General features: G+C 40.4%; 1 protein-coding gene across 5 annotated transcripts in view; it reads left to right on the top strand.

Annotated features, from left to right (window-relative positions):
- Window positions 1-26230, top strand: part of FRMPD4 (FERM and PDZ domain containing 4) — a 996955-nt gene that overhangs the window by 868585 nt on the left and 102140 nt on the right. For all 5 annotated transcript variants that reach the window (XM_023199060.1, XM_023199059.2, XM_031934991.1 and 2 more), the window contains 2 exons: window positions 14111-14271; window positions 19164-19266. In XM_023199060.1, the coding sequence (XP_023054828.1) occupies window positions 14111-14271; window positions 19164-19266 (264 nt within the window). The remainder of the gene's footprint in view (window positions 1-14110; window positions 14272-19163; window positions 19267-26230) is intronic.

The raw sequence follows: 26230 nt of genomic DNA, 5'->3' as shown, positions 1-26230 counted from the left end.
TTGAGCTATTGGGAGCTTATCCAAATGAATCTAACAACATAAAATGAAGTAAAAATTTTCTTTGAGTTCTCTTAGTATGACAAAAGGCAAACTCAATTTAGATACATTGAGCCTGGAAAATGAAATACTTTTAAGCAAACAGCATCAAAATTGATATCAGGGATGCCATTAAGCAAATAGCATCAAAATCATTGTGCTTTCTTTAATTATTTTCATATTTTTATTTTGAAATGAATACAGGTAATGGGAAATTCATAATCTTGGAAGATAGTGATCATTCTACTCTCAGTGACTATTCTCTTCTCCCTGCTGAAATAGAAAACCTTCCCTGCTTGAATGGGTCTGAACAACTAAGTCCTCTGGTTTCCTCCCAGCCCACTTTCTCTTGAGGTTGACCTTGCTTATAAACACCTTTAGCTTCTAGCAGGAGCGCACTCTTGAAATCACAAGACTACCTCCAAGTGTCCAGGAAAGACCATTGACATGATCTGAAGATCCCTACCCCTGGATCCTACCCAGTAGCTCAGAAGTCGGGGTTAAGAATACAAACATTAGCTTACTGCTACATAGTTTTCCAATGTGGTTATACCATTTATTCTCCAGGAACAGATTTTGATAAGGGTATTCAAAGTGTCCTGTAGCATCTCTAGAATTGAATTCACAGTAACTTACACTCATGTGGATAGCATACTGTTTACACTGATTATTATAATACCAAACAGAGCATATAATTCAGGGTATTTATTGTCTCTATTACTTGTCTTTTTAATTTATAATCACTGGTAAGTCTCAATCTAAGCTTCAGTGTTCCTTGGGAGCAATGCCTATCTGGGGTTGATGGTAGGAGGGAAGGTTGAGAGCTACCAGCTCAGTTCAGTATCTCTATCAACCCATGGGTGTGACTTGATTATTATTGCCTCTGACACATTAGAGCATCATTAACATAAAAGTCATCTCTTAAACACATTAAACTGAACTCAATTAACATAATTGATTACCAGCCTAACTCTAGGGATTTGGGAGCTTTAGGGAAACTGACAAACATCTTGCCCTTTCAGATCCTACAATTACATTAACAAAGCACAGTCAGTAAATATTTTGCCGGCTCTAAATTTATCGTCTTTAACGATGACAAAAATCTCTCTGGGTGGATGAACTGGCTGTTGATAAAAGACTAATTGTGGAAATGGTTTTCAGTAGTGGTATTGACACATAGAACTGAGTCCTTGAAGGATAAATTTGACCATGAATTAATGGAACCTATCTTGGATGTCAATTTGTACAAGCCCTAATAGATCTTTGATTTATTGCATCTCGTTTTCTGAAGTGGAAAGCATGACTGGAAAAATGTATTAGTCTAGACATATAAACCTCATGGTCCTTTGAACTGTAATCCTCAAAATGAATAATATTCTGATTCATGAAAAACATTAATAGCATATGTGCATTCAATTTAACGTTTAAGAACTCTATTAACCTTAGTTTCTAAGATATTCCGCTTTTTCCATTGATAATCTCTGTTTAGAAATTCTCTTCTAAAACCTGAAGGCATGTGCCAAAGTCCCATCTAGCTCTCAAATTTGGTGTTGTTCTCTCTCATAAATTTTACTATAGGTCTGTTGGTTTTGCTATGTGGTAATGTTGAACAAAGAAAAAAGTTTACTGTGAAAACTTTGACAGAGAGACAAAGAAAATGTTTCAGTTGAGATAAAAAGAGATCTCATTTCATTTAAATTAGGCAACATTCTCATTGTATTTCAAGGTCCATATGTGGAAAATGTATTTTATCCAGAAGGGAATGCTTATTTAATAGTTATGTGTTTTTCAGGTTTTGTTTTTAACTTTTTGAGAATGTTGGTGTATATATATGTATAGTTGATACATTATAAATAAATCTTAGTTGAATAACTGATCTCAGTGCTGTTTTTAATGCAAAAGTATTTATTGTTCTTGGAGAAGAATCAGAAAAGAAGCTGAAATGACATTTTGCACTGGAAGCCAAGAAGAGGAGATTCCCCATCAGTGCCATCCAAGGGGCAGGTTTGTTTCATGGCACCTACTAGATTGCTTCATGAAAGAGTGAGGTATGGTGTGTGAGTGACTCAGAGTCCTGTCAGGAAACACGTGGATGTGGGCACAGATAAGGAAACCAATAAGTCACACTGAGGCACCAGGGACTAGCTGCAGCTGTGACCTGTTAGCACCCAGGTCTCAAAAGGAAGGAGCAAGAAGAATAAATAACCCATCTCTCTCTCTCTCTCTCTCTCTCTCTTCCTATCCTCATTCTCTCCTGCCATCACCTCCCATTGTTTTACCCAAGCAGGAAGTCAGAACACAAGGATCCCATGTGATACAATCATAAGGATGAAGCTCTCAGGGCAGCAGTGCTGCTGGTGGGGTTGAGGGCAGGGAGGTGAGATTCAGTTCACATGTACAAGGCTCAGAACAAGAGAAACACAAGCAAAACCCAAAATAGAAAAGATGTGTAAAGTTGGACAGTCTAAGGAACCTGAATTCTTTAGGTAAGGGCTAGAAATAACAATTTCAATGCAGAAAAGATCAAGAGATCGCAAGTTCTTAATTAAAACAATTGTTAACTCAAACCTTTGATTCTGTGATTTCCTTACCAGCCCCTTTTAACTTCCATCAGAAGTTTTTAGTTATCAAAGTGAGCCTTTATTATGTAATCACTTCTTTAAAATTCTTTATGTAAAGATTATAGAATTATGAAATTTACAAAGTGTGGCCAATCAACTCTCCAAAAATATCTCTTTTGTCAAAATTAATTCGTGTTTGACTCGTGTCTTAGATCACAATTTCTGTAACACATATTCTTGTAGTTTGTACTTACCAAAACCATGGGGTTCTTTTCACTTTCCAAGTATAAAACTATAATGTAAATTTTCAAAGAATACACGCGGACTGGGAGGACATACAGCAGCCCCTTAGGATGGGGAGGAGACCTGCTGTGTCTTCAATCCTCCTCCTCAACTACTGCCCTAAAATATGGATAGAATTCAATTTGATAGAGACAAACTCTCAGACCTAAAATGATGATTTTAACATGATTGATAAAGACTTTGCTCATTGTTATCAAGCCTTTTGTTCAAAAATGCATTTTTCTCCAGGTAAGAAAACATATAAGTAATCAGTTAAGAAGAAAAAGTCTGCCCAGCCATGCAATAATTATGTTCTCTGTAAGCAATGGATGTTGACACCTTAGAAAGGTTTGGGGTGGTTACATTTCCAATCCCCAAAGCGTTCAATCTATCGGAGCCCAAACAAGAGCACATGTAAGAACTATCAACCAGTCTGTCTCTTCATCACCCAAACCTGGGGCTACTCTGCTTCATCCCAGTTGCTGTGGTAGGATTAAACCAGCAGGATGGAAATATGCCATTCCCCATCAGCACTCTAACTTCATTTTTAGGTTTCTAAAAATGCCACTGAATATTTCTGAATGTGAGAGTGGGACTTTTCAAGGGCTGTAGTGAGCTTTGTGATATCAATGATTCTGTCCATCACGTTTGAATATGTAAAACACCTTTTGGGCTCACACCGGAAGTTAGGAACTCTCTGGATCATACAGAACAGAAATCCTTACATATTTTTACTTTTGTAGTCCTGTCACTAAAATAAGTTTTGAACATGTACTGCCCAAAATGTGTATTAATGTATTCATAATTTATATATATGTACTACTATTAAGGGAGGAGACCACCCCTCATATCATCTTATGCCCAATTTCTGCCTCCAAAGAAAGAAGTAAAAACCAAAAGGCATAAATGAAATCCACAGGTAGACAGCCCGGCGCTGCACCCTGGGCCTGGTAGTTAAAGATCGACCCCTGACCTAATCGGTTATGTTATCTATAGATTACAGACATTGTATAGAAATGCACTGTGAAAATCCCTATCTTGTTTTGTTCACATCTAATTACCAGTGCATGCAGCCCCCCGTCACGTACCCCCCGCTTGCTCAATCAATCATGACCCTCTCACACGCACCCCCTTAGAGTTATGAGCCTTTAAAAGGGACAAGAATTGATTACTTGGGGAGCTCGGCTCTTGAGACAAGAGTCTTGCCGATGCCCCCCGGCCGAATAAACCCCTTCCTTCTTTAACTCGGTGTCTGAGGAGTTTTGTCTGCCGCTCGTCCTGCTACACTATAAATAACATATTATGGAGAATATAAAATATATGTTAAGAAGATGTTAAAATGAGGTGTTGAAGGTAAAATATACATTTTAATCACTCTTAAATATTTTGCTATCACTGCTGCATTGAAAATCAGTATTTTAAATGATAAAGTGATCAAGGATGCTGATTTATTTTTGAACATCTTGGTTTAACATTTCGTTGAGTAAAAATGTGAAGGTCTGGTTGCATGTTCAGCTTATTTCTTTATTTGGTTTTAATCATTGTTATTGGAGGAAAAAAAGAACTGCAGAAACATATGAAGAGGCAAATGGACAAAGTATGGCACCAACTTGCTTACTAGATCATGAAATACCATTTTTCAATCCCATCTATGCAAGAGATTTTGTTGACATTCGTCTGGAAAGTTTCCATCTTCTTTGATGTCTGTCAGCTGTTCTTACAAACCAAATGGAAGATATTGCCTTTTTATCCTACTTAACAAGTGAGTTCACAATCCACTGAAATGCTTCATTTGGAAGATTTTTAAACAGGTTAGACAAATCCATTTTCAAGTTTTCAAAGACTGCGGTTTTTATCTATGCATATTTGCATAATTTTCAATAAAACAATCGCATAACTGTTGTTATGTCTAAACATCTGTTTCCCTACATTCAGACCACAATCCAAGTTTATTTTGACAAACTAGGTTGCTTTCACTCTTTGCTGTGTCTTCTTTACCCTGAAAAGACAAATCTTTTAGTTCATTGTCACCAGCTAACCAACAACCCCTTTGTCAGACAAAAGATTTTCATAGCCGCTCTACTTTATTTTAATCATTTTGTTTCAAAAACAACCACACTGTTAATATGCTAAAGTACTTCAATTACCCTGGAAGCCTCGTTTTGTTCTAGTCAAAGCTGCTACTCCATTGTTGTATATTTTGCTATATTTGGTGCCAGTATCATAGGATTCTAAGAATTGTCATTTCATAATAAGTTCTGGTATCTTTTAGGGCTAGACAACCATAGCATTTTTCTTGTTTAGAGTGTTCTTTTATAGCATTATGTAAAATTTAGAATTCTCATTGTTGAATTTTTTTAAAAAGGACTATTGAAATATCTTTATTGGATGGCATTAAATTTGTAAATTAATTTGGAGAAAACTAAAATTATCACATTTAGTCTACCCATTAAAAAGAAGCCTCATTTATTTCAAAGCCTCCTAAAATTATCCAACAAGATTCTTCTAAACATTTTGTGATTTTAAATTTAATTGTTCTGGATTCTCTTGGCTTTTCAAGTACTATGTAAGTTTCCAAGCTTGACTAAACAGTTCTAAATCTTTAAATGCTCCTGACAATGTTGTGGGAATTGACTGACAGTGGCCTGTGGAATTGATTAGTGAAGGTTAAATTCTTCTGAACCCCAGTATGCATATTCATGAAGGCAAAAAGCGTGCAATTCACCATATTATGTGAGCTGAAAATATATAATGTGCAGTTATGTGTGTTCATAGAAAATTTAACTTATTTCTAGTGAAGGGATTTGGTTTGGCTCTTTTGATCCCAAAGGACAGAGGCTTGCTCAAAAATGGGAGTTGAGTGCAAAAATATGTATATCATAAGAGAGATGGAATCCCATGGACATATGAGAATGAAAATGTAGAGTGGCTGAGCTGCCTAGCCTTAGGGGAAGCAGCAGCAGGAGGCAGTAGTTCCAGATGCAGAGAAGGTTTAGGGTCCTGATTAGAGAGGGTTCCTGGATCTTCTATCCTGACATTGCTCCACAGAGTGGTCTCTCTCCAAGTTTAGTAACTTCTCTTCCAACTCCCATCTTCGTTCCGACAAAGATGGTTTCTTTTTCTCGTGTAGCACATATAAATCTTATTCCTAAACTCACTTGAGTGATCGTATTACATTCCTGCTGGTTGGCAATTCAAATGTAATCATGTTGAATATTCACAATTTCTGGGAATTCTGGGAATCTTACACAGAGAAGAAATTTGACCAGGGCTTTATGGTTTCAACCCACATTACGTGCTCCTAAGGTATCCTGATTCAAATCTGTGTGATTCCCTGAAGTTCACTGACTGCCGTTTCTTAGGCTCAGACCTAAGTCGTGGTGCCTTGCCAGGCATCCCACCAAGCTGTTTCTCCTGAAGTCGCTGCCGCCTCACAGGGGTCTTCTACTCTTGCTTCCTGAACCAAGCTGCTCAGACTTTCAGGAAACAAAAGTAGGAAAGAGTTATAAGCAGTCAACTTTTGCTTTGAGCCCTGATAAATGCATCACCCCTAAGGCAAGAGTCTGCAAAAGACCTGTCTACTTTATTAGACCTGGGAGTGGAAAAAACCCAATGAGAGCAAAGCAAAAAACATATTTTCAATATATTATTTTACCACACACATTATCATCATTTTGACTCACTCAAAACCTATCATGGGGTTCTAAAATGCCTCATGACCTCTCTCAGTTGTAACCTATGAACTTTAACAATCCATACTTTGCTTTCTTTTATTCTTCCTACTTAAATTCTTGCTCTGAGGAACTCTGGTTTACATAGATGAGCACTTTTGGTCAAAGCTTTCCATGTTAGGCCCCCTCCAAGGCCACAGCAGGGCTTATGAATTTTTCAGCCCTACTGTGCCCAAGCCCAAATCCAGTCAGGGATGTGGGAAGATGGTAGAGAATAGACTATGGGGTTCCTGCGGCTGCCATGTCACCAAGGATAATAAGGGGAGAAGTTTCCTTTGGAAGTGTCTGTGGTGTTTGTCCAATGTAACATACTTAGTCATGAATGACATGGGGAATGAAGTTGTTGGAGAAAATCCTTTTGACATGTGGAACTTCAGGGTATTTATTAATAAATATTATTTTAAGCACTATTTACAGACTAGATGCATGAACTTTTGGTACATAACAAACATCCCCCAAGTTCAGTGTCATAAAACCATCATCATGTCTTATCCCTTATTCAGGTAGCTGATCTAGGCTTGGGGGCTGGGCAGCTCTGCTACACTTAGCTTCTCACTGAGGTGCAGGCTCTGGTCATTATAGAGAACAGGCTGAAAGGGCAGCCGTTACCTTGAGAAGGCCTTCTTGTGACGATGGTGGGCAGTAAGAACAGATACCCAAACAAACTAACATTTTTTACTTGTCACATCTGGGCTCCATCATGGGACATGCTTAGGGCAATAGGATGTTAGCAGAGTCAAGGGGCAGAGAAACATGTACTGTGTATAGGGGGAAGGTACTGGAAAGGAATGTGGCATCTAGTGGCAAATCATGACCTAGGAAGCAAATCAAGACTAAATCAGTCTATGACACAGACCAGTGCTACCAAGATAAGAGCATATATTTATGCTTGGTCCTCTCCTGTAATCATAGTTGGTCACCCCTGAAAGCTAACACCAACAATGACCTCAAGCATAACTTGGGCACAAAAGTGTTTATACTCCATAAGTAGTTACACCTATCTGTGATCCAGTCTTAACTACCCAGATAGCCTACCTGCCATTATCTTCCCAGATTCTTTAACCTCCACACCAAAGGTAATGGCTTCTAAATTTGGATTTTCCTTCCGGAATCCTTCCACTCAGCACATATTTTGAAAATGATTTTGCAGTCTTTAATGAGTGCATCAAAAACTGGAATGACTTTAGGTTTTCACACAGGATGCTTTCTGCTAGTCAAAGAAATTATTTGTGACACATTGGGTGTATCACTGTTTTATTTCTGCTGAGAAAGAAGGGCTCCAAGAGTTCAAGGAAAGCCCTTTCCTTTTGTTATGGGGCGTTAGGCAGCAGGATTTCTGTCATTCCTTTTGAAATGAAATCTGTCAGAAGCAGGAAGATTGCTCACTTTATCTTGATGGACACATTTTCCATTTCAATTAATATACTCTGTATTTTTTGGGTCATAGACTCCTGGCCTATCTGTGTGTGATTTTAGAGAAGGTTGGGGACAGAGAATGGAGGTTTGAATAGCTCATCAATTGTATACTTCTGGTCTCAGCATCAGAATTCACTGACACATGTTAAGCAGGTAAAAAAAAATGTTGCTTTTTCAGCTCATTAAACAAGGACTCAAGCATCTTTATTCAAAAAAAGAATGTTGCAAGTACAGGGCCAAAAACTCCTTGCCTTGTTACAGAGGGTCAAATGATGTTTCATGGGGAACATGCTAGTAGGGATGCATTCTTACTGGAAAAGAGACAGGGGTTGATTATTTTTAGGTAATTTATTCTGAAAACACAACCTGTTGCAAAAGAAAAGGAGAATGCCAATGGAAGGTTATCCTCAACATGCAAGCAAAACAAAAATAATCAAAATATCATTAGCAAAGCTGACAACACTAGACCAACCAGTGACTACACAGCACACATTTGGTTGTGTTTCCAGCCTTATTTGGGTAGGGGAAAAAAACAATGTAGAAATACAGGCCAATGTAAGACTCTGTTGACACAGAGAATGGCAGCATCTGAGGTTGAAAGGGCGTATGCCTGTATCACCCCTAATTATAGAACATCATCAGTGCTTCTTATTTCCCTCAAGACTTGGCACTATGTTCACTGGTCACTTAATGGTTTAGAAACACGGTTGAGAAAAACATATTAACAGTGATCCAGTCACCAGAGCACCTGGATTTTCTTCTACCTTCTTTTATTCTTTTGTGTTCTGGTACAGTATTGCCTTGTGTATATCAATGTATATTTGTATTTATTGTGTCATTGCATTTGATAGGATTTTTCAAATTGAAAGCCTCCAAGCTTATGTAGGATTTGTGAGGCATTTTACTAAGAAAGTTGGGCTGCAAGTATTTTAAGTGTTATTGAGTTTATTTTCATATTTTAAGACTGACTGAGTTCATAATGTCTGAAATGGACCGCTTTCTATTCATTGATCTCCAGAGATGAAAATAACAATCAATACTTTGTTTTTAACTTTTACTTTAAGTTCAAGGGCACATGTGTAGGTTTGTTACATAGGAAAACTTATGTCATGAGAGTTTGTTGCACAGACTATTTCATCACCCAGGTATTAAGCCTAGTACCCATTAGTTATTTTTCCTGATCCTCTGCCTCCCACCTGCCACCCTCAAGTAGGCCCCAGTATGTGTTGTTCCCCTCTGTGTGTCCATGTGTTCTCATCATTTAGCTCCCACTTATAAGTGAGAACATTCCAGCCAATGCTTTCTGAGTGTTTACTATGTGCTTACATTTTGCTGAGTGCTTTATGTTTATTCATTCAGCTTTCACGACTATCTTATGAACTTATTACTATCATTGTCACCATTTTACAGATGAGAAAACTGAAATATAGAGTGATGGAATAATTCGTGCAGGTCACATCAGTAGGAAGTAGGGGAGCCAGGACTTGAATTCAGGCAGTCTGGCTCCAAAGTCTCTCACCAAATGATCATATCAGTTCTCATGTTCACACTGCACCTGGGCATGTATTTGTTTCTTGTACAAACTAGAAAGTGTCACCTACTCGAAGACAAAAATGTCTCCCATAATATGGATACATCAGGACACGAGATTTGCATTAGGCAACATGCTCATAGGTTCATCCTCACTGGGAACATCTGGCATGTGCAGGAAAATGGTTCCAGAGTAGAAGTCCCACCCCTGGTCTATCAGGGTGGCCTCCAAATATATTAAAAGCACAACAATTTTTGCGGCTTCTGCCACTCTCACCCTGGTCCAAGGCACCACCATCAGGGGTTGATGTAACGGCCCCTGAAATGTTTCTACCAGTACCCTCTCCTGTCATCAGCAGGGCAGCTGGATCACATGTCTACTTGTTCCACTCAGAACAAAAGACAAAGTCTTTCCAAGAGCCTGTGTGATCTGTGCCCCTCCTTCCCACCACTTCTTTACTCCTCACCACCCTGCCTCCAACCCCACATCCTTATCTGCACCACTAGCCTTCGGATTGTTCCTGGGCAGGCTCACATCAGGCATGTTATGCCTCAGAACCTTTATGCTTCATGGTCCCTCTGTTGGAAGTGCTCCCCCCGAAATGTTTCCTGACCCCTGCTGATCATTGCAGCACCTTCACCCACCCACTCCACCCACTCAGCTCTCTATCCTTCCTCCCTGCCTTATTTTTCTCCCTAGTGTTTATAATGACTTGCTCTTCCATCTATTTTACTAATGTATTAGTTTCTTCTTTGTCTCTGAACACTAGCGTGAACACTTCTTTTTTGTCTGCTTTCTTTCCCAGTGCAATACCAGAACTGAGAATCCAGTGGGTGTTTTACAAATTGACTAAATGAACAAATGAGTGCATTGTGGAGTTGTTTTGGAGAATTAAATGAACTAACATATGGAAAGCATTTAGAACAAACAATGCTTAGCATGAAATTAATGTTTAATAAATGTCAGTTATCAATAAAAGAATAACTTAATAGTTATTGAATGAATGATACATTAGATACTATTACTTGTTCCTGTGGTGGGAAGAGGGTAATCAAGCTCCAGAAGTTTTAAATATTTTAATATACATTCACAATGGTTGCTAGAGGAGATAATCAGGGACATCATTTGTGTCCTCGTTTCCTATTGTCTGGAGGGCGTACTAAAACCCACCCTTCTCTAGGCAGGAGAGTGGTTCTCAAACTTTGCTGGACTTGGGAATCACCTGCAGATGTTTTTAAAATTGATACTGGTTTGCATCCCAGATGTTCTGATATGGTTGGTCTGGAGTGTAATCCGGGCATTAGGAGTTTTGAAATGCTCCCTGAGTGATTCTAATGTGCAGCAAAGTTTGGGAATCACTGCCTTAAGCTTTTCACAGAGCTAGCAATAGCAGAAGGAAAAGCCTTCCTCAGTCCCTCTCTATGCTTGGAATCGAGAGTTGCGCCAACCTCGTTTCTAAAACACATGTGACCATTAGCAAGTCACCCAGCTTCAGCAAGCTTTACCTTCCTCAATTTTATGTCTGCTGTGGAAAATGGTGAAGACACAGAATTCAAGGCTAGGTTCCAAAAATGTGAATTTTCCTTCTTCCCTCTCTCCCTTTCATTCTTCCTTCCTCCCTCCCTTCCTTTCTTCTTTCCGTCCCTTCTTTCATCTGGAGATAAAAGGACAGAATTGCTTTCAGATGTGGCTCAAAAATGTCTTGCTCTAAGATGGTGCTTTCTTACAAAGGAGACCAGAGAACCAAAGTGTCCACCATGCCTAGGTGGCCCCATTCTCCCACAGGCATACCCAGCCATGCCTGTTTCAGGTCCAGGAGGGATCAATGTCTGAAGGTCAAGTTCCCACCCTTTGGGGCCCACTGTGGGAGTATCAGAGGTCCTACTAGTGTCCTGGGTTCTAGCCCTGGCCTCCCCACTTCTTCCCTGTGTCTTAGTGCCTCCCAGCCTGGGGCCTTGTCTGAGGCTCCTACCCTGGTCACTGGGGCTCACTCTCCATTGGTTTTGCTGGCTCACTCAGGGTCTAGAATTCTGTCCTCTGACATCCAGGCCTCTCCATCTGATCTCCTGCCCACCTGAGTTCTGCCCACCTCTCTTCATCCATCCCAAGCATATACCATATCATGGTAGCCGTGTCTAATCTATGGGTCCAGAAAAACACCTGAACCTACCCTATAATGCCACCAATCTCAGCCTGGACTTTTCTATTAATAGAATGGTGGTAGGACGCCGGGGATAGCACACTACCAGGGCCAGCATCATGGATGTGTGACCCAAGCAGTGACACAGGACCCTGGACTGGGTTTAATGTTCTGCTGTTTTGAAATTAGTCATGTTTGAATGAAAGGCTCCACATTTTCATTTTGCACTGTTTCTGCAAATTATCTAATGTGCCCCATACTTCATATCAGAAGACCTGGTAATGGACTGCACCTGGCTTACACCTGAGACGAGCATGACCTTGGCCAAGTTATTTTTCCTATCTTGGCATTTGCAAAGAAGGAATGAGTGGGGTAAAACTGCCTCCATCATAGAGGAATTTTAAGAATGAAATAAGGTAACAGACGAGTGTTAGCACATGGTGCACAACATGTTAGTTCTCAACTAACACTTCTCTTTTTCCTACCGTTCCACCTCCCGAGAAGCTAAGTCGAAAAGACACTTCCTTTCTATTTAAAATGGATTTTAAATGTTTGTTTTCCTAGATAGTGATATATACCTAAAGGACAAATCTTAGGAGGTTTTCATTGATCTCACCTCATTCTTATTAATTACGCAGAAAGACAACAGGATTCCTTCTTTGCTATCTTTTTTACATTGAACAATATGTTGTCCAGATGGCATATAGAGTAGCATCTTCCAAGATATTTTTAAATGATCTTCTTTTACTTATTGAAGAAGATTGTATATAGAGAAATTTGAATTAAACCCGTGTCATTGAAATAATCTTAGCTTACATTACATTAAGGAGATTTCTATTATTCAGACTAATAACTTTTCCCCAAAAGAAGGCTGCCTTGAACAATGTGCATGACTGAAGACTTCATTAAGAGTCATGGGAGTGAATCTTTGACCCAACCCTCTGGCATACCAGCCATAGGCCCTTAGTGACAATAAACTAGTATTTTGATCTCAGTTTTCTTATTGGTAAAATCCACAAAATAATACCAGTTCTGCCCTCTCATTCTCAATTTGTGTATCAAATTAGATATTTGTGGAAGTATTTTGAAAATTTTTGAATGCTATACAAATTTCAAGTTGGGATTATTGATAAGACTTCTGAAGTTTAGGTGTTAGTGAAAAGATTCATTTGAACCACCTGAAAATCTTTCTGGAGAACAAATGCCAAGAGCTAAGTTCTCAGCTTCTTTGGAAATGGAGATGTATTTGGAAACAGGATGGTGTGTCACCACCAAAATAATCCACTTCAATTTTGCTGGGGCCAGAAGCCATAGGTATTACCTTCTAAATGTCTAAAACCCTCTGAGGTTATTTCTCAGCATATCAGTTATAACTAAATAGCTTTTCACAAAGAAATCTTTTTCTCTACTTATTAATTCAAGTATTAATGAGAATATACTATGTGCCAGATACTGTTCTAGGAAACTGAAATAAATCAGTGAATAAGACCAAGTTCCTTGCCCTCATAGAGTGTTTGTTCTAGTGTATAGAGCAAAACAACAAAAATAACCATAAAATTAAGTATACAGTTGACCCTTGAACAACATGGGGCTTGGGGCGCCAACCCCACATGCAGTCAAAAATCCACATATCACTTTGGATGCCCTCAAAACTCAATTACTGATAGCATACTGTTGACCAGAAGTCTTACCGATAACATAACAGTTGATTAACACATATTTTGTATGTTATATGCATTATACTCATATACTGTATTCTTACAATAAAGTTAGAGAAAACAAAATGTTATTAAGAAAGTCATAAGGAAGAGAAAATATATGTATTAATCATTAAGTAGAAGTAGATCATCATAAAGGTCTCCATCCTCATTGTCTTCACATTGAGTAAGTTAAGAAGGGGAAGGAAGAACAGGGGATGGTCTTGCTGTCTCAGGGGTGGCAGAGAAGGAAGAAAATCTATGTATAAGTGGACCTGTACAGTTCAAACCTGTGTTGTTCAAGAGCCAACTGCATTCTGCGGCACGTTAGCACGTGATTAGTGCTGTGGGGGAAAAAGAAGTAGAAGGGCGTAAAGGGGATCAAGCATGTTGGGGAGCGGGGTTGCATTTTTAAAATGTATGGCCAGGACAGTCCTCTTCAAGGTCAGATGTGAGTACAAGCTTGAGTGAGGTGAGGCTGGGCCATATGCATATCTGCAGGACAGGCTTTCCAGGTTGGAGGAACAGCCAATGCAAAAGCCTGAAGCAAAAGTGGCCCAAGTAGGCCATGAAAGAAGCATGACTATGGGTCTCCCCAGATCTTTCTCACTCTCTAACAAAAAATAGGTTTTGAAATTAAAGAGAATATGATTGCCAGGCCAATGCCTAAGACATACATTGATGCCTTGTTTCTCTTGTATGTGCTTTCTCCACAGTCACATGACACAGGCAATCCCTTTTGACGACCCTCGGTTAGAGAGCTGCCAAATCATCCCTCCAGCTCCTCGGAAGGTGGAGATGAGAAGGGACCCAGTGCTGGGATTTGGTTTTGTGGCAGGGAGTGAAAAGCCAGTGGTCGTTCGCTCAGTAACACCAGGTAAGCACCCAATCCCAGTTCTTGGTTTCCTGGGACTGTCTGTTACACCCTGCCAGAATAACTACTGTTCAGTTTCATAAGTGTCCAGACTGTGAAAGTTGGGTGTGTTTTTCCAAAACCTGGATAGAGTCACTTCACCAGAGGAACAGAAATGCCTCCTCAAACTAGGTTTTAAACTGCCAAATCCATCATTATCACCTGACTCAGGAAAATACTAAGCCATCATCTATAACCATGGAAATGATCCACTTCTTAACTTATGAATGCAGACAATAAGAGGCAGGCACTGTACTGTATTACGGTAAGCGCATGATGAATTCCTTAGTGAAGAAAAGGAGGAAGTGGTTACAGTAAGATTTAGTCATTGGGGTAGTTGGATTATCTCACAAGTACGCACTTCCCTCCCTTCTCATTAGAGGCAGAATAAAGGGAAATCCATACTCCATTGCTACTGGGCTGGACCAGGTGATTGACATTGGCCAATGGCATATTAACAAAGATGACATAAGCTTGAGACATGCTTGTGCAATTGAGCCTGTTTCCTGAGCTTCTGCCATGGCTATAAGAAAAGAGTTTTTGGCTGGGTGCAGTGGCTTACGCCTGTAATCCCAGCACTTTGAGAGGCCAAGGCTGGTGGGTCACTTGAAGCCAGGAGTTCGAGACCAGCCTGGCCAACATGGCAAAATCCCATCTCTGCTAAAAAGACAAAAAATTAGCCAGGCGTGGTGGTGCATGCCTGCAGTCCCAGCTACTCGGGAGGCTGAGGCATAAGAATCGCTTGAACCCAGGACGGGGAGGTTGCAGTGAGCTGAGATTGCGCTACTGCACTCCAGCCTGAGCAACAGAGTGAAACCCTATCTCAAAACAAAAACAAAAACAAAAAAAGAAAGAGAGAGAGTTTTCCCCAGGTAGCTGTGACCTCTTCCATCTGAGCCCCATAATGAACACATGAGGCAGCAAGCCTGCAGTGGGGGAGCCAAGTACAGCCTCATCTGCAGTTTGGTACAGAACTGTCCAGCCAAGCCTGGCTGAAATCAGCCAGCCTGTGGTTATCCTAAAGACCCATAAGCGTGAGAAGAAATGATCATTGGACACCTATTGAGCTTGGGGGTGATTTGTTATCCAGCAAATGCTGACTAATACAGTATGTGTCAAATCTTTAAAATTCTACAATATGATTAGATAATTAACGTACTTTCCTGCATTCATTCATATTAGAGTATACAGATGTTCCACTGTCAACACAGCTGAATACAATGGACTATGATGCAATCGCCTGAAGTGGGCTGCCTTTGCCTTTCCAGAAACAATGTGCTTTTATTATTTATTATATATGTATTTATATGCTTACTGTAATGGACTCATATTGGATTTATTTTCAGTAAAAAAGGAAATTATCTTCCATGCCCTTTCTTCCCAGGATTTTGCAAATCAGTAACAGGGCTCAGCAGTAAAGTACTACACTTAGGAGCACAGACTCTGGCATCAGACTGCCTGAATCTGACTCCTACCTCTGCCCCTTTTTAGACTTTTTACTTTCCATGTTAAATTCCCTGCATTTCAGTTTGATATAACTTCTCTACATCTTCTGTATAATGGGGATCAGTGTAGTATCTACGTTGTAGGGCTATGGAAAGAATGCAATAAATTAGAAGAGTGCCAGGCACATCCTGGTCATTCTGTAGATGTTTATTTTTATTGTTATTGTTATTTCACTCTAAAATGTTTGGCCAGTTGAGTGTCTCAATTAAGGGAAACAAAAGTCAAGTAGTGTCCTGGTATAGATTTTAAAATTTGGTTTAATGTTTCATTTTTCATTATTTTGACATAATATGCCCCAGGGCAAGCATCACAAATAATTAATCACTTTAGACTTGTGCTATCTGCTAAACTTTTTTATTTCACTAAATATAGATCATATTTTAGTTCTCTGTATAGGATTGTTGAGCTTGATACAACTGAGAATTCTCAAAACAGATTTGTTGCTTCTTATGATAACATGCTTTGTAAAAAAAAAAATAGAAACAATGTAGATAGTATAGAGGAGAAAGTAAAAAAAATCACCTGAATTCCTAGTACCAAGAGATAGCCATTATTGATGTAGACGGAGATAATATGTGTAGTAGATATAATTCCATGCATACACAAACACACATATGTATTACATATCAGATAATGTATTATATACATATATAACACATATATATAGATGTATGTGTACACACATTTTTTCCTAAATGGAATAGTATTTGGCATGCTGTTTTATAATACTGGGATAATCTAACATCTCTGATTATGAGATTCTCCAAAGTATGTGTCTTCCCAGGAGCTGAATGAAGATTCAAGTCTTATTTTTTATTTTTTGGTATCATCTCACTGTTTCTACAACCTCTCTCCTTCCTTGCCCTCAATTCTCCTTAGCTTCAAAGACACTAATACCTACTGTTACACAACTTTGAGATAAGTAGAAAAAAAGTAAAAACAAAGGTCAAAGAGTACTATTTCCCGTTATTTTATGAGTGAAAATGCTGGTCAAACAAGCTGTGTCTATCATAAAAATGACTCCACAGAAGTCCCAAGTGATTTCAGTGTGTGACTAGATTTTCTTTAACAGGCGATCCAGACTTCAAAGTAAAGGCTAAGAGACAGTTGTCTTAAAGTGTGCCACTGTTTCGTATTTTGGATGGGACAGTGTGTTGCTTCTCCAGAATTCTTGATTAAAGTTGCTTGATTAGACAAGAGTAGTTTCATTTAATCAGAAAGCATAGGTCAAATGTAAGAGTATGTTAATCTGAGAGTGGTTTTCTTATTAGAACAGTTAACATTCGTCCTTCAGTTACTTTGAAAATTTTTCTGTATTTGATCAGCATTTGATTGCTAACCATTTGTTTGACTGAATTTGAGTGATTATTGCACATAATTTAATACTTATTATGTTTCCCAAGTGATTTTTCTGAATTCCTTATGTGTGCAAACACTGAATCCCACATCTGTAAAATGAGTATTTTCTATCAGTAATATGAGGACATGTTAAGTTTCCCCCACTCTCTTACTTCCCAGAGGAAGACGAATTTATGCTACAGCTTGAATGACACATATGCCTAGTGTCTGGGTGGAGAGAGAAACACTGAATTACTTTCAGTTCCATATTCTGGGTATGAAGTGTTCATTTCAATTACTAAATGAGGTAATAGCAATAATATTTGAAAGATAGCGTTTCAGCTGCAGCTATCACCCAGCGTCAGACCTGTGGAAATATAGTTAAAATTATAGTACCATATGCTACCATATCAATATTTGGGAGGTAATTGCACGTGTCTAGAGCATAATTCAGGTAATTGATTTTAGGTCTTACTTAAATACAAATGTATGCTTCACACAGATGTGGTTTTAAGTTTATGTGTTAAGAAACCTGGCAGTGACTAGGTTCTGAATTGTAGAAAAAAGTTCAAAAGGGACATTCACCATTCTGAATTTGGAAGAGTCCAAGCTAAGATCTAGTCCTTCCTTCAAGTCAATTATTTAACCTGTGTGAGCCTCAATTATCTCATTATATGGAAGGGATGATAGTATTCAGTGAAGTTACTAGGCCAAGAATTTAACCCATTGTCTGGTGCATAATAAATGCTCAACAAATATTAGTTTCCTTCTCCCTTCTTGGAAAAAACGGAAAGAGAAAAGGGCCAGGCACAGTGGCTCATCCCTGTAATCTCAGCACTTTGAGAGGCTGAGGTGGGAGGATTGCTTGAGCCCAGGATTTTGATACTAGCCTGGGCAATACAGTGAGATCTTGTCTCTACAAAAAGTAAACAAGGCCGGGCACCGTGGCTGACGCCTGTAATCCCAGCACTTTGGGAGGCCGAGGCGGGCAGATCACGAGGTCAGGAGATCGAGAACATCCTGGCTAACACGGTGAAACCCCATCTCTACTAAAAATACAAAAAACTAGCCGGGCGAGATGGCAGGCGCCTGTAGTCCCAGCTACTCGGGAGGCTGAGGCAGGAGAATGGCGTGAATCCGGGAGGCGGAGGTTGCAGTGAGCCAAAATCGCACCACTGCACTCCAGCCTGGGCGACAGAGCAAGACTCCATCTCTAAATAAATAAATAAACAGACAAACAAAATTAGCCGGGTGTGGTGGTGTGTGCCCACAGTCCCAGCTGCTCAGCAGATTGAGGTGGGAGGGTTGCTGGAGGGATGCACATGGAGCTGTGAGGGAGGAAGGGGACACCCACCTAGCCAACCAGATCAGCTGAATCAACCCTGGCAATCAATGGGGTGACAGATGTCACAGCCAGATCACCCTCACATCTGAACACCCTCTTACTGAGATATCTTACGATTCTCCACAGTATGCTGTCTCCCTACTTGTAATAAGTACATAGATGCACCTTTGTTTGAATCCAGCTGTGCGGAATTGTTGCAGCTTTGGCCACAGGGTATCAACACAACTGATTGGCTACCTGTTGAGAGAATAGCTCCTTCTAGGGGCCTCATCACACACACACACACAAAATGGCCTGTTGACCAGCAGCATCAGCAGCACCTGGGAGCTTGTGAGAACTGCATTATCTCACCCTGCACCCCTGCATGGTAACAAGATCCCCAGGTGATCCACCATAAAGTGTGAGGAGTGCTGCTAGACTGAGTCTCGACCTTGCTTGTAAAGTTTTAGAAAAATGTGGATGCCTGGGTCCCATCCCGAAAGATTCTGATTTAATTGGTCAGGGTACAGCCTGGGCCTCAGAATTGTCCAAAGAATACCCAAGTGTGGTTGGGTTTCGGTTTTGCTGATAGCACCATTTGCTCACAGTGAATCATGATCAAGAGAGGGGGCTTGGGATAGGTTGCCAATGGTCTTCTCACCTGTGCTTCATTCTCATTTATCTCCAGGTGGCCCCTCTGAAGGCAAGCTGATCCCGGGAGATCAGATTGTAATGATTAATGATGAACCGGTCAGCGCTGCACCCAGAGAGCGGGTCATTGATCTGGTCAGGTGGGTGACTCATTCACCTGTGTCCTGTTCTGCCTTGAAGGCTGCTACACAGCTCTGAGGTCTCAACTAGCAGAGGAAGAGCCTCCTGTGGGACAATTTAGGACAGAAACACAAGCCAACACATCCACGCGATTGAAAATGCTGCTGACACTGACCTGTAATATCAAAACACATGCTCCATAAACACAAAACTCCTAATTGTCCACTCTCTGTTAACATTGAAGGCACAAATGCCTCAGTTTAACATTTTTATGAGTCCTATATCCAAAGGTTCATTTTTTCCTTCCGGAATTACTAACACATTGATTTTTCATAATCAGGGAGATCAAAACACAATACCTTAATTCAGCGTAAGTGATGAGTAATCTTATATACATAATCCCATGGATATACAAACACAGTTCACTGATACTTCATATTTGACTAAGTTCTTCATTACTGAATTTTGAGATTATCAACTATGGCAATAGGATAATTAGGTCAAAGCTAAGAGTTTACAAAATACACGTGGTTGATTGGTTTAGTTTTATTGTAGATGTAAGTAGTTTGTTGTGTGATATTCTTAATGGGGCACCAGAAAATGTATTTTATGTTATGTTAAAAATATTGGTCAAGAATCCCCTTAGAAGCCCACTGGAGTTATACTTCCTTAGTGAATTTAGGGGAAAAGAGATCTTTAGAAGTTTTTCAAATGAAGAAGCTGGACCTATCGTGTGAATGGATCCATTCATGCTATAGGAGTGTTGACGAATAAGGAGACATGACATTTGTCTTTTATAAACTCATATTTTCAACCAAGATTGAAGCCAAAGCTAAGGTTACCAGAACACTTTTCACTCAAGAGGGGATTTCCTAACATTTATGCTTACTTATTACAGAAAGTGTTAGGTTGGTGCGAAAGTAATTGCTGTTTTTGCCATTGAAAGTAATGCAAAAATTTCAATTACTTTCGCACCAACCTAATAAATCTGTACTTTGGAAAAGGCATTAAGTGGAGTATTTCTGGGGTCTTTCAGAGAAAGTTTCTTTCTCAAGGCTAGTTCAGCTTTTGCTTCACAAAGAGGTTCTGGAGGGTCAAGCGGTCTTGAAAGAATTGGGAGAGAAGCAAAAAGAGAAATAGAAGGAGAAGGCACTTACTTTTAGTGTAAACAACCATCCCAGTTTTAGCATTTAAAAGGCCCATGTCCCAGGGAAACTCTGGAATGGTTGGTCACTGCTATGGTCTGAATGTTAGTGTCCCCTCAAACTTTATATGTTGCAACCTAATACCTAATGTGATTATATTAATAGGTGGGGCCTTTAGGGAAGTGATTAAGTCACAAGGTCTCTGCATCATGAATGGGATTAGTATCCTTATAAAAAGTTGAAGAGAATTGCCTTGCTCCTTCTCCCATGTAAAGACACAGTGACAAAGTACTGTCTTTGAGGAATGGGGCCTTTACCAAACACCAAATCTTCTGGAAGATCTTGGACTTCACTGCCTCCAGAACTGTGAGAAATGCATTTCAATTATTTATAAATTACTCAGTCTAAGGTATTTTGTTGTAGCAGCTCAAACAGACTAAGACAGTCACTCTACTTCAGTCTGGGCTTAATGGAGTCTTCCCAGATGGCTAGAAAAGTCATACTTGTACTCCTGGGTCATCCAGATCTCCAAAGAATGGTCTTACACAGGAGCAGACACTGAGACTTGTGACATATTCACTATGCATCAGGAACAAGACCTGGGTACGTCTCCAATCTTTCTATGGTCAAGGGGAGCCAGAATATGGAAAGAATCTGTATGTAAGAGCCCTTGGTAAGGAGCTGCAGTGTTCATTTGGAATAACTTCTCCCTTGAGATGCGTATGGGTGTCAGCGGGGGCATACCTCATCTAGACAGGCTCTGAGCCTTCTATCGGCTTGCATCCTGGAATGCCATGTTTGGGCTTGACGGCAGAAGTTGCATAGACATTTTGTTTTCCCCTAGGTGCACACCTCTGTGATTAGTCCTATTGATTTTGTGCCTGGAGGATGACAGAAGAAATAAAATATCTGTGTTTAGGTTGGCTGTGACTTAATTGCCTGCTGCAGGACAGTGACAGAGAAAAACCTATCTGAAAGTGTGATCATTTCCTAGCAATTGTTCCAGGGATATTTAGAAAGATTATTTCCAAGAAAGATATTTTCTTTCTGGTTTAACACTTATAGAAGAAAATGGCATATCTGTAAACAAAGCACTCTCTATAGAACTTTACATGTAATAAAATAAGCCAGTTAAAAGAGAGGATGGCAAACAGCTCCAAGTTCAAATCCAGCCTGCCATGTATCTTTGCAAAGTTCATCAGCTAAGAAAGGTAGGTTTTTTAAACCATTTTTTAAAAGTTGAAAAATGTATTTTGTGACACATGGAAATCATAAAAAATTCAGATTTTAGTATCCATAAGTATTTTAGTGGGTTTAGCCATGTTTGCTCATTTGCATTTTATCTATGTCTGCTTTCCTGCTACAACAACAGCGTTGAGTAGTTGCAACAGAAACTATTTGACTCACAACCTTTTCACTCTCACTAAACCACAATGTTAAAATAATGTGTGTCTTACTAATGAAAATGATCACACATTACAAAATATTCCTGTGCCTTCCCATAAGTTTAGTCATCTGTCTGCCATAATGTGTACTAACCTAAACATTTAACTCTTGTAAAATAATCCCCTTTTTACTGGGCTCCTCAGCTGATATATGTTTTAAGGTCTATATCTTACACAAGATAAATTCCCTTTCTATATAATAAAAAACATACCATTTTCTTAGCCACTAAGGAAATTTGGAAAAACACTCATCATTTTCATAACACTATAAAATTCTCTCTTTAAAAATCGGCATCCATTTGCTTGCTTTAGTGGTGTAGTCTTGTTTTGTTCCTTTTCCCCCATTGCAGCATGTGTTCATGGATCATTTTTTGTTCCCAGATCCATTTGTGTTTCTTGGTCGATTATTTTTCTTATCATTTGGTTACTCTATTATAGAAAATTATTTTTTCTTGAGGAAATGAAAGAGTTTTGCAGAGACCAATTTACTGATATACTAACAACATTTTGGTTTTTTCATGTAGTTTCAAAAAGCTATAATTGCTGCACCGAAATTAGATGAGTTCTGTTCACTTCATGGTCTTCTAAGTTGTTAACGCTAACTCAGACTGTATAATGGTGTTTGAGAATGAAAATATTTGCAGAATCCATGCCCTTTACAAATTACCATATCTTTCTTCTTTAAAAGTATCTAAGGATAATTTTCTTTTCACAATTAGACTGATTAACTGAAAGCAGTCTCCAAAATTTTATTTTTAAAAAGCAAGGAGTATTATTGCCCATAGAAACATTATGAATTATATGCCTTGCCTTCCCACTCCCATGGCTAGCCAGCACAATTAAATTCATTTGACTCCAACAAGGAATTATTGAGGATTAACAGACATCACATAAGGCAATGAGCATGTATAGATACATAGGCATGATTCTTGCCCTCAAGGAGAAGAATTCTAATTGATATTCCTATATTTATGACTGGACAAGGCTGTTGGCAAGGGTAGTATTTGGTAGGAATGTTGGGTGGAGATGGATGTTGTGTTAAGGGATATTATTGATGGTGGTAAAGAGTAGCCATCAATGCGAAGTGGAAGGGCAGGTTTATGCATGAGAAGGGAGTTGTAAAATAGATCTTTCCTTTGACTCTAGAAACCCCAGACCTTCTTGATGGACACTCACTTTCCAACCTGCAGATATTAAAAAAAATCCATTGCCTAGGTGGCTGTCCTGAATCACCACCTCAAAATTTGGTCCTTCAAGGCAGCAACATAAATCTACTGGCTCCTGTTAGAATGGGTGCACTAGACTTTTTGGATTAGAGATGCAATTGGGAACCTGATAAATGCCATAGACGTTTCCCCCATCCAGAAAAACCCATGTGTATACAAAGTTCTGCGTACAATATTAGAATGGTTTTTGACTCCCTAAACTTAGTCCCAATTTTAGCGCCGGGGCAGCAGACTCTGAGAATGCTGATTCCCTTCCTCCCCTTCTCCCACTTCCTCAGTACCAGATACTAACATTGAAGAGTCAAGCATGTAAACAACTTGATCTTATCCTTTTCTATCACAGCAGTTGAAGTGGAAAATTGCCCATCCTATAATAAGAAGGTACAATGGTCAAACTGAAGACTAATTCCCCTTTCTCCCAACATCTGTAATAGGGCAGCTAACTATCCCTCCATCTGCCTTCTCCCACTAATTATGTTGATTATTCCTGCTGATCTAATTGATGAGCAGTGTTATAGCTATGGCTATTTATCTACAGAGGGTTGCTCACATCTGTCAGACGTCACCCCTTCTATACTAATACCCTGGGAATTGGAGAGCTTTCCTGGGTAGCAGTAGTGTTCTTTCAATAGGAAAGTAACTGTAATAAGAAATAAGAATAAATGATAGGGGAGTGGCATTAACAAGGTAGCAAAATGAGGTCCCCCACTGGTATCCCCCACAGCAACTATAATTTGGCAGCCACCTATGGACAAAAGTGGCTTTGTAGGAGCTTTGGAATCCAAATAGGTCACTAAACCCTGGTGGAGCCCAAGACTGAGGAGGGCCATTTTGAGAAGGCAGACACACCCAGGCCTTGGTGGCAGACTCACTGACTATGATCCCAAATACTGACCCAGAAACAACCACATCCACCCGTGGAGTTGGCTACAACCCAGCTTGGCCTTGGTCCTACTACTGGCATTATCCATCAAGGGACCCGGGAAGAGTCATGCCTACCTGGGCCTTGGGTAACAGATCTGCTGACCTTGGCCCCAGTTGTGGACCCTGAAGTGGCTTGTGACCAAGCTCCAGCCTCTCTCAGCCATTGTCTGTGAGCAGTCCCACCTGTCCTGGGACCTGCTGGGAAATAGGCCGGTTCATACCCCCAGAGGTAGGCCTAATGAACTTAGTTCCACAGATTTTGAAACAGCCCCATAATTCAGCTCCAGCCTCTCTCAGCCATAATCCAGGAGCAGTCATGCCCACGCAGGGACCCTCTGGGACATATATTCATTTGTGTCCCCTCAGGCAGGCCTACTGACCTCCGTCTGAATGTGGATCCTGAAGTGGTCCCATAACCTGGCTCTAGCTCCTCTCAGCCATGGTCAGGGAGTGGTTCTGCCTGCCCAGGGACCCAGGAGACAGGCTCCTCTGTGCCCTAGAGGCAGACTTGCCAACCTTGATCCAACTGCAGATCCTGAAACAGCCCTGAAACTCAATTCCAGCCACTCTCATCTGGTATTCAGGGGCAGTCCTGCCTCCCCGACTCCAACTAGGGACCTGCTGAGTGGCATGCCCATTTGTGCCACCACAGGCAGGCCTGCCAGCCTTGATCCTACTACAGATCTTAAAGCAACACTGTGATCCAGCTCCAGCCCTGCACAGCCACAGTCCTTCCCACCCAGGAAACCATGAGGAGGCATGTCCATCTGTGTCCTCAGAAGCAGGCCTGTGGATCTTGATCTTGACTGTGGACCCTGAAGTAGCCCTGTGACTCATTTCTAGCCTCTCGCAATCACAGTCCAGGACCAGTTATGCTTACTCAGAAACCCACCTGATGATCCAGCAATAACCCTCCCAGGGATCTGGAGGAAGCCACAATGATCTGTGTACCTAGTAACAGGCCCATGATCTGTAGAACCTTGTCCCAGCATCAGCCCAATTAATAAAGATCCTAGAAGCATTCCAATATGCTCAGAGATGAGATAGGATCCATGCTCTCCCAAGGCTCTGGAAACAAGCCTACCCCCCATTGCAAGACCCCATTGCAGATCTAGCAGTAGTCACATGATCTAGCCCTGCTGTAATTGCAGAGGCAATCTCATCAGTCAACAAGAGAAGGTTTTTACCTGCTGAAACCAGTCCATAAAGACCAGTCTGTAAAAACTGGAAATCTAGCAGATCTCATTGCAAATATAGCAGTAGTCACATGATCTAGCTCCACTGCAATTGCAGAGGCAATCTCATCAATCAAGAAGAGAAGGTCTTTACCTGCTGAAACCAGTCTATAAAGACCAGCCTATAAAGACTGGAAGAGGGCCTGGTGCAGTGACTCACGTTTGTAATCCCAGTACTTTGGGAGGCCAAGGCGGGTGGATCACTTGAGGTTAGGAGTTTGAGATTAGCTGGTCAACATGGTGACACCCAGTCTCTACTAAAAATACAAAAAAAATTTAAGAAAAAAGAAAATAGCCTGCTGTGGTGGTGTGTGCCTGGAGTCCCAGCTAAGCCGGAGGCTGAGGTGGTAGAATCGCTTGAACCCAGGAGGCAGAGGTTGTAATGAGCCGAGATCACACCACTGGACTCCAGCCTAGGCAACAGAGCAAGACTCCATCTCAAAAAAAGAAAAGAAAACAAAGCAAAACAACAACAACAAAAAATGACTGAAAGAGATGTTTGCCCCCTCAAATGCACAGATACCAACTCAAGGCTACATGAATCATGAAGAATCAAGCAAACATGACACCAGAAAAGGAAACTATTAAGGCTTCAATAAGCAGCCCCTAAGATATATCATTTGAGATATATAAATTACATGAAAAATAATCACCTTAATGAAGCTCAGTGGGATACAAGAGAACACAGACCACTAAGCAAAAACAAAATGCAATACATAAACAAAATAAAAAGTTTAATAAAGAAATAAAGGTCAGGTGTGGTGATTCACACTTGTAATTCCAGCACTTTGGGAGGCCAAGGAGGGCAGATGGCTTGAGCCCAAGAGTTCAAGACCAGCCTGGCCAACATGGCAAAACCCTGTCTCTACAAAAATTAGCCAGATGTGGTGGCCTGCACCTGTAGTCCCAGCAACTTGGGAGGCTGAGGTGGGAGTATGACTTGAGCCCAGGAGGCAGAGGTTGCAGTGAGCCAAGATCACACCACTACACTGTAGCCTGGGCAACATAG

The sequence above is a fragment of the Piliocolobus tephrosceles genome, chromosome Y (assembly GCF_002776525.5).
Source record: "Piliocolobus tephrosceles isolate RC106 chromosome Y, ASM277652v3, whole genome shotgun sequence".
In the NCBI taxonomy this organism is placed as follows: Eukaryota; Metazoa; Chordata; class Mammalia; order Primates; family Cercopithecidae; genus Piliocolobus; species Piliocolobus tephrosceles.
The sequence above is the reverse complement of the archived record's forward strand: the minus strand, read 5'-3'. Positions and strand labels throughout refer to the sequence as shown.